The sequence below is a fragment of the Labrus mixtus genome, chromosome 7 (genome assembly GCF_963584025.1).
Source record: "Labrus mixtus chromosome 7, fLabMix1.1, whole genome shotgun sequence".
NCBI classification, from domain to species: Eukaryota; Metazoa; Chordata; class Actinopteri; order Labriformes; family Labridae; genus Labrus; species Labrus mixtus.
In genome coordinates, this window is record NC_083618.1 from 8123534 (window position 1) to 8140123 (window position 16590).

Genomic DNA, 16590 nt, shown 5'->3' on the forward strand with positions numbered 1-16590 from the left:
GGAGGAAGCAGCTGCCAAGGCAGACCCGGCATGGGACACAGTGGCAACTTCGACAGAGGAGGACCATGAGGAGTACAGGCCCTTGCAGGTCCCAGCAGCTCCTGAAGGCCCAGCATCTGCAGGTGAAGCAGGAGGAGAACTGGTGGCTATGATGAGAGACTTTTTGGCATCACAGCAAAGGAGAGAGGAGGGCCTGTTGCTAGAGATCCAAAGCCTGAGGGCTTCTCTTCCAGGGCCCGAGCCGCCTTATCAACCTGTGCACCAGTCCCGACAGACTCTAGCACCACGGGGGCAGAACAGGCCAGCCCATGTCACAACTCCAAGTACAGCCACTGCGAGCAGCCCAAGATTCGAGCTGCCGACCCCAGCACCCCGGCGAGGACATCGGGATTCAGCATCTGAGGATCCTTCTTTTCCGTCTCAGGATGCCAGCAGTAGACCTGAACAGCCGAGGCCAGAGTGGAGGCCCTACCAAGACCCCAAAATTCCACAATATCAGATGGGGGAAGACATTGAGAACTATTTGCAGAGATTTGAGCGAATAGCCAAGACCTGGAAATGGCCTGAGAGTGAGTGGGCCTGCCGTCCTCGTTCCACTGCCGACTGGTAAGGCACTGGAGGCCTACACTGTGATGGATGAGGAGACGGCTCACTGCTACACTGACTTGAGAGCAGCCCTGCTCATAAAATTTGACATCTCTCCAGAGACGTACCGGCAGCAGTTCCGTGCCACCGCTGTGCCCTCTGGTGAGCACCCCACCGAGACCGACCACCGCCTGAAGGGACTCTACCGACGCTGGCTCCGGCTCGAGCAGCACACCAAGGAGGAGATTGGGGAAGCCGTCGTCTTGGAGCAACTACTCCGGGTACTTCCGACGGAGGTGAGGACCTGGGTGAAGGAGCACGAGCCAGTCAAGGGACTCTCAGCTGCCCGGCTGGCGCTACAGTACCTGAATGCCCAGAGAGGTGTACCAGCTCCAAGTTTCACCAATGCACTACACAGACCAGCAGCTTCCAGCATCCTCAGTCACGGCCTACAAGGGGAGACAGACACCAGGAACCTTCAGGTGACACCAATCTCTGCCCCAAACCAACGAGGATCGGGTAAGGACCTTGTTTGCTTCTACTGCCAGCAGCCAGGCCACAAAGCTTCTGTGTGTCCCGTACGCAAAGCTATGGTCACCGGCGCTTGTTATGCACCCCGGTTAGAAATGGGCCCCGAGGCTGACATGGAGGTGAAAACGCGACACAAATCTGTTACCATCAGTGGCCAACACGTGACAGCCCTGTTAGACTCAGGTAGCTACATGTCTCTGGTTAAAAGTGCTCTGGTGCCAGTAGACAGTGTGGACTACAGCAGGCAGGCGGACATTTTGTGTCTTCATGGAGACATGCACCTCTATCCCAAAACTGAGTTAACTGTTATTATTGATGAACAATCTTACCTACTGACTGTTGGGGTGGTAGAGGTCTTGTTGTAGAGTCGTTGTCATGCACCTAGCACACACAGTCTAGTCCTGGTTACAGAGGAGGTAACGTGTTGGAGACTTTCTTTTTGAAGTGCAGTTTTCTTTGCTCGCTCATGTGGAAGACTTTTGTTTTGTAAATAGTTTAAATACAGTTTTTCCTGTTTTTGCATTTTTTTTTTGTAAATATCTGTCACTGCACCTTGGGAGGGCCGGCTAAAAATAAAACACATCAATAGCAGTCTTCGACTACGCCTGTGTTTTTAAGATTTTTGGGTGTTTTGAAAGAGGACCCCGTCACAATGCATGACAAAATATATTTTTTAAATCAATCATTAAAACAAAGACAGTTGTATTAAATGTCTACAAATATCATATCTTCATTGAAGCTCTGTTGTCTCCTCTTGATCGTTGGTGTGGACGGCCTGTTCTGCTGTTGGAACCACAACTTAATATAAGCATGAACATAAATATTAAAGGGACTCTTAGAGCCGCTGAATACCAACTTGTATAATAACCATAATCAGTCCTCCCAATTTCATTATAATTATAGTTGCTAATGTTTTTATTAGACTGATCAGTATATTATTAAAGTTAGCTGTTATGTTAAATACACATATTTTACCATTATTACTGGCATTGTAGCTATATGCCTATTTTAATCATTTCTGTTCCAGCTCTCTCTTTCTGCGTATATCCCTCTCTCCCCTAAGAATCACAGCACAGTTTCAGCAGACATTGGTTTTCCAAGAGATGTGTTAGGATTGTTGCTTGGAGTCTTTCTGCTTGCCCCGTGTTAGGAACATCAGCAGGTAATCTGCTTCACAACAATGTGTTACTCTGCAGTAGGCAATGATCAGTTTATCCGAGATCTTTGAAATCTGTATGGATGTATATCTTAAATGTTACCTTTGGGTGACAAATGACCTGTGATTTGTTTAATGTGTTACAGAATGCCATTGCAGGAGGCTCAAGTAGCAGCTCTGATTCTAAAGAAGTGTTTGGAGAAATGAACAAAAATGAGAGATATGGGGAGGTGTCATAGGGAAAACATAGTTATTTGTCTGAAACTAGGAATGAGTTGAAACCATCAGTGTAGAGATTTTTCATCATTGTAATCTGGTTAGTGGATCGTTTTAGTAAGCTTTAAATTACCATTATATTTCCTTAGAGATAAAACAAGATTGAAATGCAGGCTTAATGACACAATGTTAAAGTCAAAGGCTCTGAGGAAACCAAATAAAAGCATGCAAGAACTAGGTTAAGTCCTTTATTTGAAATATTCTTGCCTTTCAATACTTGTTTGACTCAGTAGTTTCAGACAAAGTTTCTTGCTTTTTTATTTTCTTTTTCCATATTAGTTTGATTTCTGATTTACAATCAAAAAATGTAAATCAGACCATCAAAGGCACACGATATAAAGACAAATTCAAATGAATAAATTCAGAGTCTGACAGGAAACAACTTTCAAGTCAAGTTTGAAAACCAGTTTAATGTTCAAAGTTATGACAAACTACAACTGGCATGCGCTGTGAAGAGCCACTTCATCGATAGTAAATGTAATGACCCAGTCTCTTGGTTGGAAAAGACAGGTTGACGTTTACGTTTACGAAGAAATCATTTTGATGATTGGAGAAAAACAGTCAAGCTAAATATCAGGTTTTAGAGCTGTATCTGCCCTACCAAAGTTTGAGGAGGTATCTGCTCCAGGTAAGGGCAGGAGGTTTCTAGTTGTGTTTGTGTTAATAGAGCTGCACCATCTAAAGTTGGATGGATGCTGTCTCTACCTAACAGACCAGGTAGTTCCCAGAGAGACTTCCAGTTATTTATGAAGCCCACATCGTTTGCTAGACACCACCTCGATAACCAGCAGTTAAATGATGACATGTTGTCATCATCGGGTCCAATGAGGGAGTGGTCCAGAGAAAACTGCGGAGTCCAACATTGTGAAAACAATTGTCTTTTTCTCAGCCTTCCTCTCTTGCCTTATCTGCAGAAAAATATATTGTTTATATGCTGCAGTTTCTTATATTTTTCATTGGTCCTCATAACAGCCTGAATGAAAATGGCCTCCACTCATTCCTCTTTGTGTGGAAGAAGCAACAAATAATACGTCAAATGCACCTTTAATGAGAGGGCACACTTAGCGCGCAAAAAGCAGGTATTAACAGAGAACCCATTTATGATTCCCCTGACTTGTGACTCGGGCTTCAGGCTGGGTGTGCAGCCAGGTTAGCCAGAGAAATGAAGAACTGGCTTTGTGTCACAGCACTCTGAATTCTGTCTATATTACATTTTTTCAGATTTGTCCCAATCCTTTATGTGTAAACAATGAACCTCTGACTGAATTAAGATCCATGCAAATAAGTGTTGATGATTTTCTTTCGAGTTCTTCATTTATTCTGTCTTCATCTCCTTTTTGAAATATTTAACTTCAGAATCTCAGAAGAAAAGAAGGCCTGAAACCAAGCTGTGGAGCGCTCTGTGCCATTTTACTTTATTTCAGTGCAAAGATGGAACTCTTCTACCTCAACACCTTTGAATGTGTACAGGATTTCTTTTAGTGTTTCCCCACCTGCAGGTTGTTGACCTTGTCAGTGATATTTCAGGCTCTAGGGACTTCTTTCACTTGGCTGGAAATGCTCGCTCGTGGATGGAGGGGGAAGGTTGTCATGGAAACATTCCACTGGGATGGGACATGGTGCAGGCTCCAGGAAATAATTTGAAAAGCTTTCATTGATAGCTGTCCAATGAGCTGATTTCAGGTCTGTTAGGCTACCCTCTGAGGCTAATTAAAGGTTCATTTGTTCTGTGCACACGAAAGTACAGTGGCATTTAAAAAAAATAAAAAAGCAGTTACAACGTGCATGTTGACTAAAGTTACTTGGTCATCACTTTAAGCAAAAGATACCGGTCCCCAGAGAGTCTATGACATTAACTGAGTTTTAGTTGCATCTCCTTACAACTGTAGGAAAAATAGCAGTGGTGTGGAAGACAGTCTCCTAATCTGCATGCTTTAAATTAAAATGCACCCAAAGCTTAATTAGTGACTGACACTGGTGTTACATTGGAGTAAATGACACTTCATTTTGACCCCCCTTTTCACTTATATTCAATTCTTTCATGTAAAAATATATCACATTATAATGATGTAAAGACTTTTTCAATATTCATAATTTAATGCCTCAATTTCTTCCTGAGCTGACAGCTTCAACTTTTGCGGCTGTGGCTCAGTTGGTAGAGTCGTCGTCTCTCAACAGGGGGTTGGGGATTCGATCCTCAGCTCCTGCAGCAACATATCCGATGTTTCCTTGGGCAAGACACTTTACCCTGAATTGCTCCTGCTGCTTAGTCTGCGGTGTTTGAAAGTGTGTGAATGGGATTTGTTACATCTGATGGACACTTTACAGAAACCCTTGACATCAGTGTGTGAGTGGGTAGGTGTGACATGCAGTGTAAAAGCAATTGGAGTAGTCAGAAGACTAGAAAAGTGTTATACAAGCTCAAGTCCATTCACCATTTATGCCCCACACGAGGAATTCATAAAGAAATACAAAACATATAAAAAGAGAAATATCTTAATTTTTAATATGATTGAATTATCTATCATAACATTCTTGTGAGAAGCTGTTATTACAATTGTGTCATATTGCTAATCCAATGTCAACTGATTAAAGTCAGAAACTACATAGGAAAGCAGCCAAACAGAAATGGTTTGATTGCACTATAAAGCCCAGAGTTGTCCTCATGAATTAACAGGACTTCTGGGCTCCCACTGGAGATTCACTTGAAAGCCAGCCTATGAGATAAAGATGTGCACTGCGGTGGAGTTGTGAACCTGGCAAAGTGTGCTGTGAGTATAACTCAACAGATTACACTTGTTTACACACAGAGAGATGATTGTTGTTTTATCGTGTTATGATGGCAGCGATGAAGGAAATCTACTCATTTAGCACAGGACAGTTCAAAATGACACAATGATGAATAAAGTCTCAAACGTGCTGCGATGTCCATACCACAGTGCAGTATAAAATACAAGAACATGTTGGTTGAATATAAAATTGTGGCTTAGTGACAAACAATTTTGTCATCTGTACTTTCTGTCACTAACTATTATCAATTATCTACATCATCTCCTCATTCCTTCAGTTGCACTATCCTCCCTATGTGGGTTCCTTTATAAAAAAAAAAATGGAGCTGCAGAGTTATGTTCACAAACATGATCTGATTTAACTGTTCCAAGGCATATTGTGCAGTAAGTATATTGTACCAGGATAAGAATTTAAATGATTCCCGGATAATCGCTTTGCAGGGGCAAACACTGCAGTCTGCAGCTCGCCTTTTCTCTCAACACTCTGGTTGTATCATAACACCCATAACTACGCTCATCACATTTTAATTACATGTAATTAAAGACATGTATATGACATGATGATTATTTTGCCTTAGCACATTTCCCCTGCACAACAGTCACGATCTTTAAAGTTTACCTCCAACTTGCAAATGTATAAAATGTATGAAAACAATACAAATCTATGTACTTTAGATAGTAATGGCTCTTGGCGTCAAAATTGTTTAAAAAAATAAGAGGAATGAAGATTTTATTAAACTTGCCCCTCAAAACATGTTTCAGTGGGTAAACCATAACAAAACCAGTGATTGTATACATATCGTAACAAAGTAAGAAAAGAAAAATATCAAGAAATTTCAAAAGCCTTACATCTACTTACCTAGTTCATAACATTCATGTTCTATTGCTGGTTTACAGTAGCTGCTCTGCAAACTTTAAGTCTAAATCAAACATAGTGGTATTTCATGTACAAAACTTAATTTAATAATAGTTGATACAACATTACAGCGGGATAGCTAACATTATTCAGTAGACAGCATATCAAGTCTAAACATACTTTGTTTAGCTTATATTTGTGTTGATAGACAAATTTGTATATATATTTCAGTGCACAACAGTCAACAGTAAAACTGCCTCACAAGAGAAAAAGATTGCAGTTTCTAACAGTTCTGCCAAAAATGTGAAAAAAGGTTTGATTTTGCATCTTTGTCTGCTCTTGTATGCTACATCAGTGACAATGCTCATGCTGTGTTAATCACAACAAGTACTAAAGATAAAGCACAGTGAATACTAATTCAAGAAAGCTTTACAAAGTTGCTGTGTCATGTTTCGAAATGGAGGTTAAAAAAAAAAGAAGCTGTATGCAAACCAAAGATCTATAAATCTCAGTTTGCATTTCAAATTAAAGAGATCGTCTGAAAGAAGTGATTAAAAAATTCAAACGGGAAAGACAAAATAACTCAGTTCACTTTTACACAAAGAAGCATTCATGTATATTTGTGCTCCTGAAAGAAACTAGTCTCTCTGTCTTCCACTGGATAGTAGCTCTCACCACATGTAATAACTGCGTGTAGTGTCCACCTGACTGGGTTTGGTCTCAGATGAGCACTCTTTCTCCTTTTCAGTGTCAGCCTCCCACAAATTGATAAGAGGGGGGTACAACTCATTTAGGGGTATTGATGAAGTTTTCTGCATGTACTTTTTCAGAGAATGGTGATAGTTTTTTCTCTTCCACCTCTTAGCAATGTACACTCCCAGACAGGCCAGACTTATGATTGCAAACATTGTTGCCATGACTGCTGCAAGAGCAGTGTTGGTCCCTTGGTCAGATATTTCGACAGTGAAGGCCGATTGCTTTGTTGTCACGTTCACACATGACTTCTGCGTTTGTTGGTGGATGTTGGAGACAGTGAGGCACACCTCATACTCAGTTGCTGGTTGTAAATGTGTGAGGTTGTACTCATGGACATCCACAGGTACTTTGGCAGTGTAAGTAATGTGTGGGTTGTCTATTTTCATGGTGGCAGATGACCACTTAAGGTTAGAGGTCATTACATTGGAGTTTATTTTCCAGGAGACCAATATGGAGTGAGATTCTGTTTGTTTGATGTAGATCTTCATAAGCTGAGTGCTGTCTAACAGAGTTCCGTTAACTCGTATGGCTGTCACTCTTGTATCAGCGCCCTCTGAATTTTGAGCCACACAGGTGTATCTGCCAGATTCCTCGACTTGGATTTGAGAAATTCTCAATGTCCCTTCATTGCTCAGGCTGTACTTGTCAGACAGCGTGTCCGTCATTACCTTGTTCCCCATTGGTGTTACCCAGTAGATTTCAGGCTCAGGCTGCGACACGGCTCTGCAGTCCAAGTCCACCGTCATGCCAATGTCAAGGTTGAGGTGGCCTGGGAACGTATCATGAGAAATCATGGGCAGGCACAGGTTTACTAAATGATTCTGCAGAACCTCCCTCACATGCATACCCCTTACCTCTGCAGGCATAGCACAAAACATGGACAGAGGTTCCATAAAACGGACGGAGGTTTTGTTTGAGCTCATCCACTGGATAACACAGTCACAGCGCAGGGGATTGCTATGAATGCTAATCTCACGTAAATTTGGGAGAGAGTCCACTGTGGATTTATAGAGGGCATTCAGGGCATTGTTGTTAAGCATTAGACTCTCCAAGGCTGGAACGTCTCGAAAAGCCTGACGGTTGATATAGGAGAATTTAGGGTTGTTAGTGGCCTCAAGCTTTGTGAGCTCAGGAAGGTTGTCCAGTGCATACCTGTCTATAGAAACCAGCTCGCCCATGTTATTTATGCCCAGTTCCTTCAGTCTTAGCATGTTCTTGAAATCTCCTTCTTGAATCTTGTGAACTGGATTTTTGTTTAAATCCAAGAATTTCAGGTTTGGCAGCTTCTGGAGGGCTCTCTGAGGAACTTGCACCAGCTTATTGTCATAAAAAGAAAGGCTCTCAAGATTGTCAAGTCCTACAAAGGCATTTCCAGGGATGTCAGTCAAATCCATCCCAGCCAAAACCAGGCTTCTGAGGTTGCCCAGTGGTTTGAAATTAAATTCCAAAATTCCAACAACAGGGTTCTCTCCGATCATGAGAATTTCAAGATTGGGTGTAGATTCAAACCACTGGCTGCGTATGGCCTTCAGTTTGTTAGAATTAAGATGAAGCCTGAGCAGGTTGTGGAGCCCAGAGAAGGCATTGGCGGAGATGGTGTTTATCTGATTGTGGTTTATGTAAAGCTCCTGCAGGTTGCTTAGGTCCTGCAAACAGTAATCAGGCATTTCTGTTACTTGGTTCTCCTCCAGATGAAGTGTGGTGAGCTGGGTCATATTGGAAAGGCCAACATCTCGAATACTACTGAAGTTGTTCTGTGACAAGTCCAGCTCAGTCAGGTTGAAGAGCAGCTCCAGCTCCTCACTAGTTCTGGCAATGTAGTTACTCTGTAGGAGGAGAACCTGAGTTTCACTGGAGAGGTTCCCCGGGATGCGAGTCAAGCGAAGGTCATTACAGTCCACTGTTATGGCTTCTCTGTAAGTGGACTGTGGAGTAAACCATGGTCGAATCTCACAAACACACAGCTGGGGACAGTCATTGCTCTGGACAAAGGATAGTCCCACAGATAACAGTATCAGGCCAGCAAACACCTGGCCTAGAAGAAAGCAGTCTAATCTCCATCTAGCCATACTGAGAGGGGACAGGAGGAGGGGCAGAGGACTTTGGGAATGAGTGTGTTACAGTCATCAACCAGCTTTCCAAAGAAAATGTCTTTCAGTCCACTGAAATGGTCAGAAGTTGAAGCATACGGCAGAATTTTAAACAAGATCTTGAAGCCTCAGTGTTCTGCAAGAAAAAAGAAAAGACAAACATATTTAATTAGAAAACATGTCAACCCAACACAATAAAGAGGATACACAATTGTTAATAATGTTTTTATTATTTTCACCCACTAGCATCAAGTTTTCCAGCAAAGGCATTCTACAGACTTTGGTCAAGTTTAAGTACTTGGCTTTAAGTGAATACAATTTGTTTATGTTATCCATGTTGCACTAAAAAACAAATATTCAAGTTTTTGTTCAGTGACCGTCTCTGCACTTTACAAACACTCCACAAATCCATGTAAATTATGACATATCTAATCCTATAATTGCCCAAGGGGTGGCAATGTGAGCATGTCATCACTGAGTTGCTTGGTCCATACATTTGGGAGGACAGAAAAATCTCAAACATTTCCTGGATTTACAACACTTTTTTTTAGAGAAGTCCATTTGTTCTAAGAGCCAGCATGGTGTGAAATATATTTTGAAATATTTATTTTCAAGAAAAACACATTTATTTCATTTAGATTTATTTCAAGTATTTCATTGTTTCTCATTCAATTTTACATCACCACATTTTTCCGTTAAGGTACATCAAATTCTCAAGAGAGCTAAGAATCATGTTCAATTGAACAATGTAAACATGTTCCCTACATTCTGAGCATTGTCACCATTGACATGTGAAAGCTCAAAGTACTTGTACCAAAGCATAGATTTAAAGATCAGTTAGTGTGACTTTAGACTCTCTTTAACTAATTGATTACACAATTTTTGAGGGTTTCTTTGACATTTACCAAAGACAACAGATGCACTAAGAACAACTGCTGCTGTTAATCCTTGTGAGACTTCAAGCTATGTGCAGGATCAACAATTTTAAGAAAATGCAAGTTCAGCTCATTAGAATGCATGCACAAAGCATACCTCTGAACTACTTTGAAACAGATCAAATTCCTTTGAGGGCTTTAGTCTATCAAACACACCAATAAGCTCTCTTTCATGAGATTCTTCATGAGAAGATCATTGAGCACTTTGATATGCTGTATATCTTTTTTAGAGGTTGGTCTGGTAGCTGGAGAAGTGCCAGGTCTCTTCCCGAGTACTGCCTAAGTTCCCTTGAGCAAGGCACCGAACCCTAACAGCTCTGGTGCGTTTCTTGCATAGCAGTGTGTACTGTAGCAGCCCCACTCTGACATCCCTACATTAATGCATGTCCACAGGTCCTGTTTGTGTATGTGTGTGTATTTTCAGGCCTATGTGTGTGTGAAGCATGTCTCTCAATAACAGTGTAAAACTAGAATTTCCCTCAGGGAACAATTATATATATATATTGCTTTCTTTAAGAGATGCCGCATACATACACAGACACTGGGTATTATACTTGACTTATGAGTTAAAACAAAACGCAAGCAGGTTTGCTACATTATAAGAAATTAGGAATTTGATTTTTGGAGAGTCAGAAAAGGTCAAACTAATGATTTAAACTGATTTACACTAATTGTAATTCATGGTTGTTCTTCCCAGTGAGACTAGAGGCAGTACACAGTGGGTTTAGGAGTTTTCAACTTGCTGATCAAATCAACCTCAAGTAACTGATTTTAATTCCCACAACTTACCGGATCAGTTCGCTTTCTGACAACAAACACAACTTGAAGAAATTTGGAATAAAGCAAGTTTTAGTCAATGTTGAATCATGTTAAAGCTAATCCCAGCATCCTCAGAACGCTCAGACACAAAAGTTACGAACCTCCTCCTCTTCACCATCAGCTCCAGAATTTGAATGTCAGAAAATAGTTTTTACAAATTTAAAAATGTTGTTTGGGCTTTTACCTTTCCTCCATCAACTTATGGCACATCATATCATAATTATTGGCTTGCTAGCTTGCTAAAGTTGCTAGGTAACGTTAGCTTTAAATATATGGGTTAAGCGTTGAACTTAACACTTCTCACAATGAGTGTGAAGAAAAATGATCACTGATGCACTTCTTACACAACATGTACACTTGGAGGTTTACTAATGGAGAACACATAGCCAGTGCAGAGACGTACGGCAGCACCATAGTACCACCACAGCCTTTTCCATTTACACCATAGTCAACACCAGCTTAAGTTGACAGCACTTAAGAGGCTTTCAAACAGGAGGGTGGCAAAGTCATCTGAATGCATACTGCCTGGCAACAACATCAAGGAAACACGAGCATGTCCCTGCTCCTCCTACACAAGGTATTCTCTATGGAACAGGGCGGAGCACAAGTGCAGCAGGGATACAACAGTATCCAGCCTCTAAGCTATAGCACTGTATATTATGTCCATTTGTGGTCAGGATTAGTGGATGGACATACTGGAGATTAGCTAAAAGCAGTGTACTTGATTCTAACTGAGAGGGAAACAGGTCACCTAACACTTGATTTCAGTGGAATCTAAACATGCGGCGTGGAACAGCGGGGTTAATCTCTCAATTTCAAAATCATTACAGAACGTTTGTTATTTGGAGACAACCTAAAATTTGTTCTCATAGCAATATTGAATGTAAACAACACATGACTCATGATGATTTAATAAAAGGACTAATGCAGTGTGTGTCATGAATTCCTGCCGCTCACCGTTCATAAATGATCATGTCACTATGGTTTCATGAAGTTAGGTCTAGTTTAATAGATAATCAGTTAAAGGAATATAAATCCTTAAAGAATACTGAGAATGAATGTGTGAGCATGAGGGTGGCAGGATCTCAAACATGAATGTTTTTGTAACTGCTTTAAAGAGAATTATTTTAGCTAGAGCAGAGCATGTTCTGCTTTCAGAGAGGCTGAGCATGTTTGAAATGAAGCTTTAACGGTGGAACTACTTTGAGAGCAGGATATAAAAAAACCTTCATTTCTGCTCTTCATTGTACCACAAATTGGTGTTAATTACATTCACTTTGTTATCTGCTCACAGCTTCGTTTGTGCTACCCCCTTTTATAGAATCTAAGATAAAGACGTTTCTACGCTTGTCTAATAATCAGTTTAAAAATCTGTGTAAACATCCTGTTGTTGGTTTTTACAACTACTAGAAGCTGTAGGTTACTTTCTGACACATGTTTACATGCAGGTCCATTGTGGTCAGAGTTCTGTAACCACAGGACAAGTTTAAACACACAGCAGGTAGAGTAACACTCAACGCAATTCAACACAGCCTCAAAGGCAGGAAGACAGGAAACAGAAAACCCCACAGGTTTGAACCCTTTTGAACTTTATGAAAGTATACTTCAAATAAATACCAACAGCTGCAGACCTAAAGCATATGTCTTGGTGGAAGTCTCAGATGGTGAGCATCATGATGCTAGTTAAAAATACAAAGGGAATCTAGAAGAGAGACCACTAATAACTAATAACACTAATGGTATCCTGGATCTTAGACAAATGACAATTGAACTTAAATGAAGGGTTGAAGTCAGATATTGGTCATAAGAACAATTTTTAACCTCAGTGGGTCAGATACAGTAAGTTCATTAAACAGTACTATATGGTATAAACTGGAATTTAATGAATGAGCTTTTTAATGTTTGTGTACATGTTGAGACACAGTTGTCTATATATTGTTTGTTTTTTTTAGCAAAAAGGTACTGACTCCATCTTTAATATCAATAAAAACTGAGTATTGTCCTGCATGCTGTGAAAGTAAATATCTGTCATTTCATTTGAGGGAATGTCACGTTATACCAACTTTATAATTGGGGGAGTTTCTGTTAATTTTTTAAATGTGCCATTTTAAAAAATATATTACAACATTGACTTAAAATATCCTAATACTGCTCTTTGCTGTAAACTAATAACCATTTTACTTATTGAGTTGGACAAGTACTGCACCTGCCCAGGTCACCTATATGCTCAGAATATGACATTTCTCTGTAATGAGCTCTGATGGGAAGTACTTTTTTCCCCCAATGCTTCTAAGTCTATTTTCCTTTTCCCATGAGACTTATTTTTCTTGATATGTGAGTGATCGTAGATTAGAACGCCCTTTAACAGAATCATATATCTGCAAAACTAGATAAAGTCCATTTCTAAATCAACCTGAAACCCTTTAAGTTCAAAACTCAATTCTCACATTCCTGTCGAAGTCGAACTGAGGACACTCAAGGGAATCTTCTTGTGAATCGAGTTGATGCAATAAGAAATAAGACTGAAATGGGAAAAGAGGAATGTGATCTCAAGTTGTTTGAGCTCTATCACAGGAAAGAGTCCTGAGGGTATTCAACTCTGCTGGCCTAGGGATGCCTTTGAGCACTCTTAGATGACAGTATACCCATTGCATTGGGAATATTATGCAGAAAACTGACATGCATCTAATGTGAACAAGAGTCTTCTCTTTCCTTATCCTTTCCCACTTGTCTCTTAAGACCTAAAAATAAAATAAAAACATGTTGCAGCTTCTTAAAATCGCTTACACCCTGTTTATGGAGTGATTATAACTTCTTTCTTTAAGGATAATGAAGAAATCCGGTGTTTGTTATCCTTAATTTTCCCTGATTGTCATGATTTCTGATGCTCACACCTGCCTCTAAAGATCTCTGCAACAATTCTCCAAGGATTTAATTTAACACTCTAATTCCTCGCAGGAGTCTCAAACAGGCAGAAGTTGAAAAATATGCCAGTTTTATTTAGAATGTAAAGATAGCTTTCGACACATAAGGATAAGAATAAGAGACAATTAAGGTATTTAGGGTATTTATGTAACATATTTCATGACACATATCCCAACAAATACATCTAAGATGTAATAGATGTATTGGATCTCTATTTCAGTGTTAAATATGATTGTGATCGTTTCACATTTGATGATTCACGTAAGGGCTTCTGTACATTTGGAAAGAACTGGGTCATTAACAACACTTCTGGTACTGATTTAACAGCAGCTTGACCGCTGTACCTCTCAAACTAGTTCACCTTCAAACAGGAAGTGTAGGTTCTGATTGGATGGATGGATGGAAGCGTTCTAAAAGGGCGGATTGATTTGATTTGATGTTGATGGTTTTTTTGTATTAAGGTGTCAGGGAAAAAAATACACCACAAATGTAAACAGCAGTTTTGCACTCAAAATTTGAGAAAAAAGTCAAGGAAAGTGTTGACCCATTGTTCATTATTAAAGTGAAGTTTCTGAAGTTTATTTTCTGACTTGGTTTTAAACACCATGGAAGACGACAAAGCAGGTGTCTCTGACACATCCACACCGCCAGCCATGCAAATTTCCTGCACCTGGTGGCAGCACACATTTTGATGTCTCTGCATATCATAGAAGGCAGGGTGAGCTGGACTGTTACTGTGTCTGTTGTGTCTGAGACCTAAAGCCCACAAAGGACAAAGGATTAATGCTTCAGCCCTTCTTCTGAATAATAGAGCTAAGCTCAATAACCTATAGCTCCCCAACCCCCGCCTTTACCCTTGGGAGCTAATGTTCGTGGTGATTGGGGAAGTGGGATGGGGTTTGACGCCCCCCCCACCCCCACCCCCACCCACCATGAGCCCTGCTGTCTCCTACCCCCCCTCCTTCCTACCAACATGTACACCCGCATGCACCTTCCTTTGACACACTCTAAAAGTGTTTCCTGAGGCAGCAGCTCCTAACAACAAAAAATGGTGTGTGTGAGAAGTTAGACGTAGCTGTTAAATAATTAACTAAACATGCTGTTTTTGTATTAACAGCTTAAATGGCCTATCTAAAGACACACCTTTTATCTAACCCAAAGTTCCACAAAAAAGAGGATTGTCAGCACTTTGCTCTTAAAAGAGGTCACAACTGAGTCCTTTGAGGTGGGACTCTGCAGGACAAGCAAAGACACAGAGTAAAATAGCTTTAAAAAAAAAAAAAAAAGGGTCATCCTGTTCTCATCTTAAACCTCTCAACAGTAGCCTGTGTCCCTCTGCCTAAAGTTCAGTGAGTGATGCAAGTCAGCAGTCTCCCTAACAAAAGAGCAACAGCTGCAGCGTTTAAGAACCACAATACACCCCCTGCCAACGCGACCCCATCCGTACCAACCCAATCTTCTACAGAGGGCCTTGTCTTTTCCCCTGAAAAAGACACCGCGACTTCTTGCTAAGAACGGAGGCGCAGAGACATCTGGCGACATACTTTGACATTAATATGCTAATCACATTTAGCAAACAAAACGTCGCGCACGCTGCACCTTCTGGCATGGCAAGTAGGCTACCGCAACGAGATCAAAGTAACTTTTAGGAAGAGTAACATTTAGCGCACATTAAAGGATTGTCCTATTAGATCAGGTGTTACCTGAAAGGGGGAAATTATTTATTAAGTCAAACCTTATTCCGGATCAATAGTTCAAACCAGACTGCATTAAAAAAAAAAAAAAAAAAAAAAACCCGATCATGCCCTTGAGTGTGTCTGCATCCACACGTATCCTAATGCATGGCCTTTGCAGGTATATGTTATGAATGAAAACAAATTGCAATGTATTGAGTTTTTTTTACACAACAAAAAACAAGTGTTTAGAAAATGTGGAGAAATATTCAAATCACTGAAAACAAATTTTCCTAAGCAAATTTGCTGCGTAAAACAATCTAACTGGCTACAGCAGTGAACATTCAGTCATTTATATCCTGACTCACCTTGTTGGCATTCCAGTCCTATGTTCCACAGGCACACAGGTCCTTTATCCAGATAGCTTGCCGGCTCGGCTTCAATAAACAACAAGAAATAAGATCAATGTTATGGTGCCAAGGGGAGGGGGTATCGTGGGCTGTTTACAGCGATTTGTCCCTTGCGTATCCGATCAGTCCTGAGGCTCATCTGAGAGATGCATAGTGTGGTCTGCAGAGAGATCTCCGACCTGCTGCCATCCACCACCGACCGGTTTTGTCGCTGCAATAGTCCTCGTCTGCCGCCGCCGCCGCCTGCTCCTCCTACGGATGGAGAAGACAAATTATTAAAAAAAAAAAACACCTGGCGATGTCCAGACCAGTCAGCTGATTCCCCGGCAGGCTATTGGCTGAGAGCGTCTGCCTGTCACTGTCGGCCAAGCAAAGCAGAGCACCATCTGCTCCGGGCTTGTTTTGATGAGAACAAAGACAGCAGAGGGCGGCGGGGGCATGGGGCGAAGGAGGTTGCGTGGGTGAGGGGGGGTGATGGGTGCTACATGGCATTATCGCTGAAAAAAAAAAAAAAAAAAAAAAGAACTTGGCTTCTTACAATCCTCTACAATGATCCTTTAAACCTACTTGTTACTTTGTGTCACTGAAAGATGACCGACGATAATTATTTTGTCTCCTATTACTAAATTCACTAAAACACAAAATGCATTTTTTTAGCAAAAAATTGCTAAAACTGAAGTTAATTTATAAATATTTTCAAATATATGTATTTAGTCCCTATTTGTTAAATAATGAATTAATGAATTAATAATAACCATGACAAAAGTATGGTCAAAAGTATGAAAGCCC

At 40.7% G+C, this 16590-nt stretch overlaps 1 protein-coding gene across 1 annotated transcript; it reads right to left on the reverse strand.

Annotated features, from left to right (window-relative positions):
• Window positions 1–5028: 5028 nt before the first annotated feature.
• Window positions 5029–16143, reverse strand: lrrn1 (leucine rich repeat neuronal 1). Its single transcript, XM_061042506.1, has 2 exons — window positions 15760–16143; window positions 5029–9175 (listed from the first exon to the last, which is right to left on the reverse strand). Exon 2 carries the CDS (start codon window positions 9016–9018, stop codon window positions 6865–6867), a length of 2154 nt encoding a protein of 717 aa, XP_060898489.1. The 5' UTR covers window positions 9019–9175; window positions 15760–16143; the 3' UTR covers window positions 5029–6864.
• Window positions 16144–16590: the final 447 nt, after the last annotated feature.

Bases quoted from the DNA above. Each gene is read 5' to 3' on its own strand.
- lrrn1 (XM_061042506.1), bottom strand. From the start codon at position 9,018: ATGGCTAGATGGAGATTAGACTGCTTTCTTCTAGGCCAGGTGTTTGCT.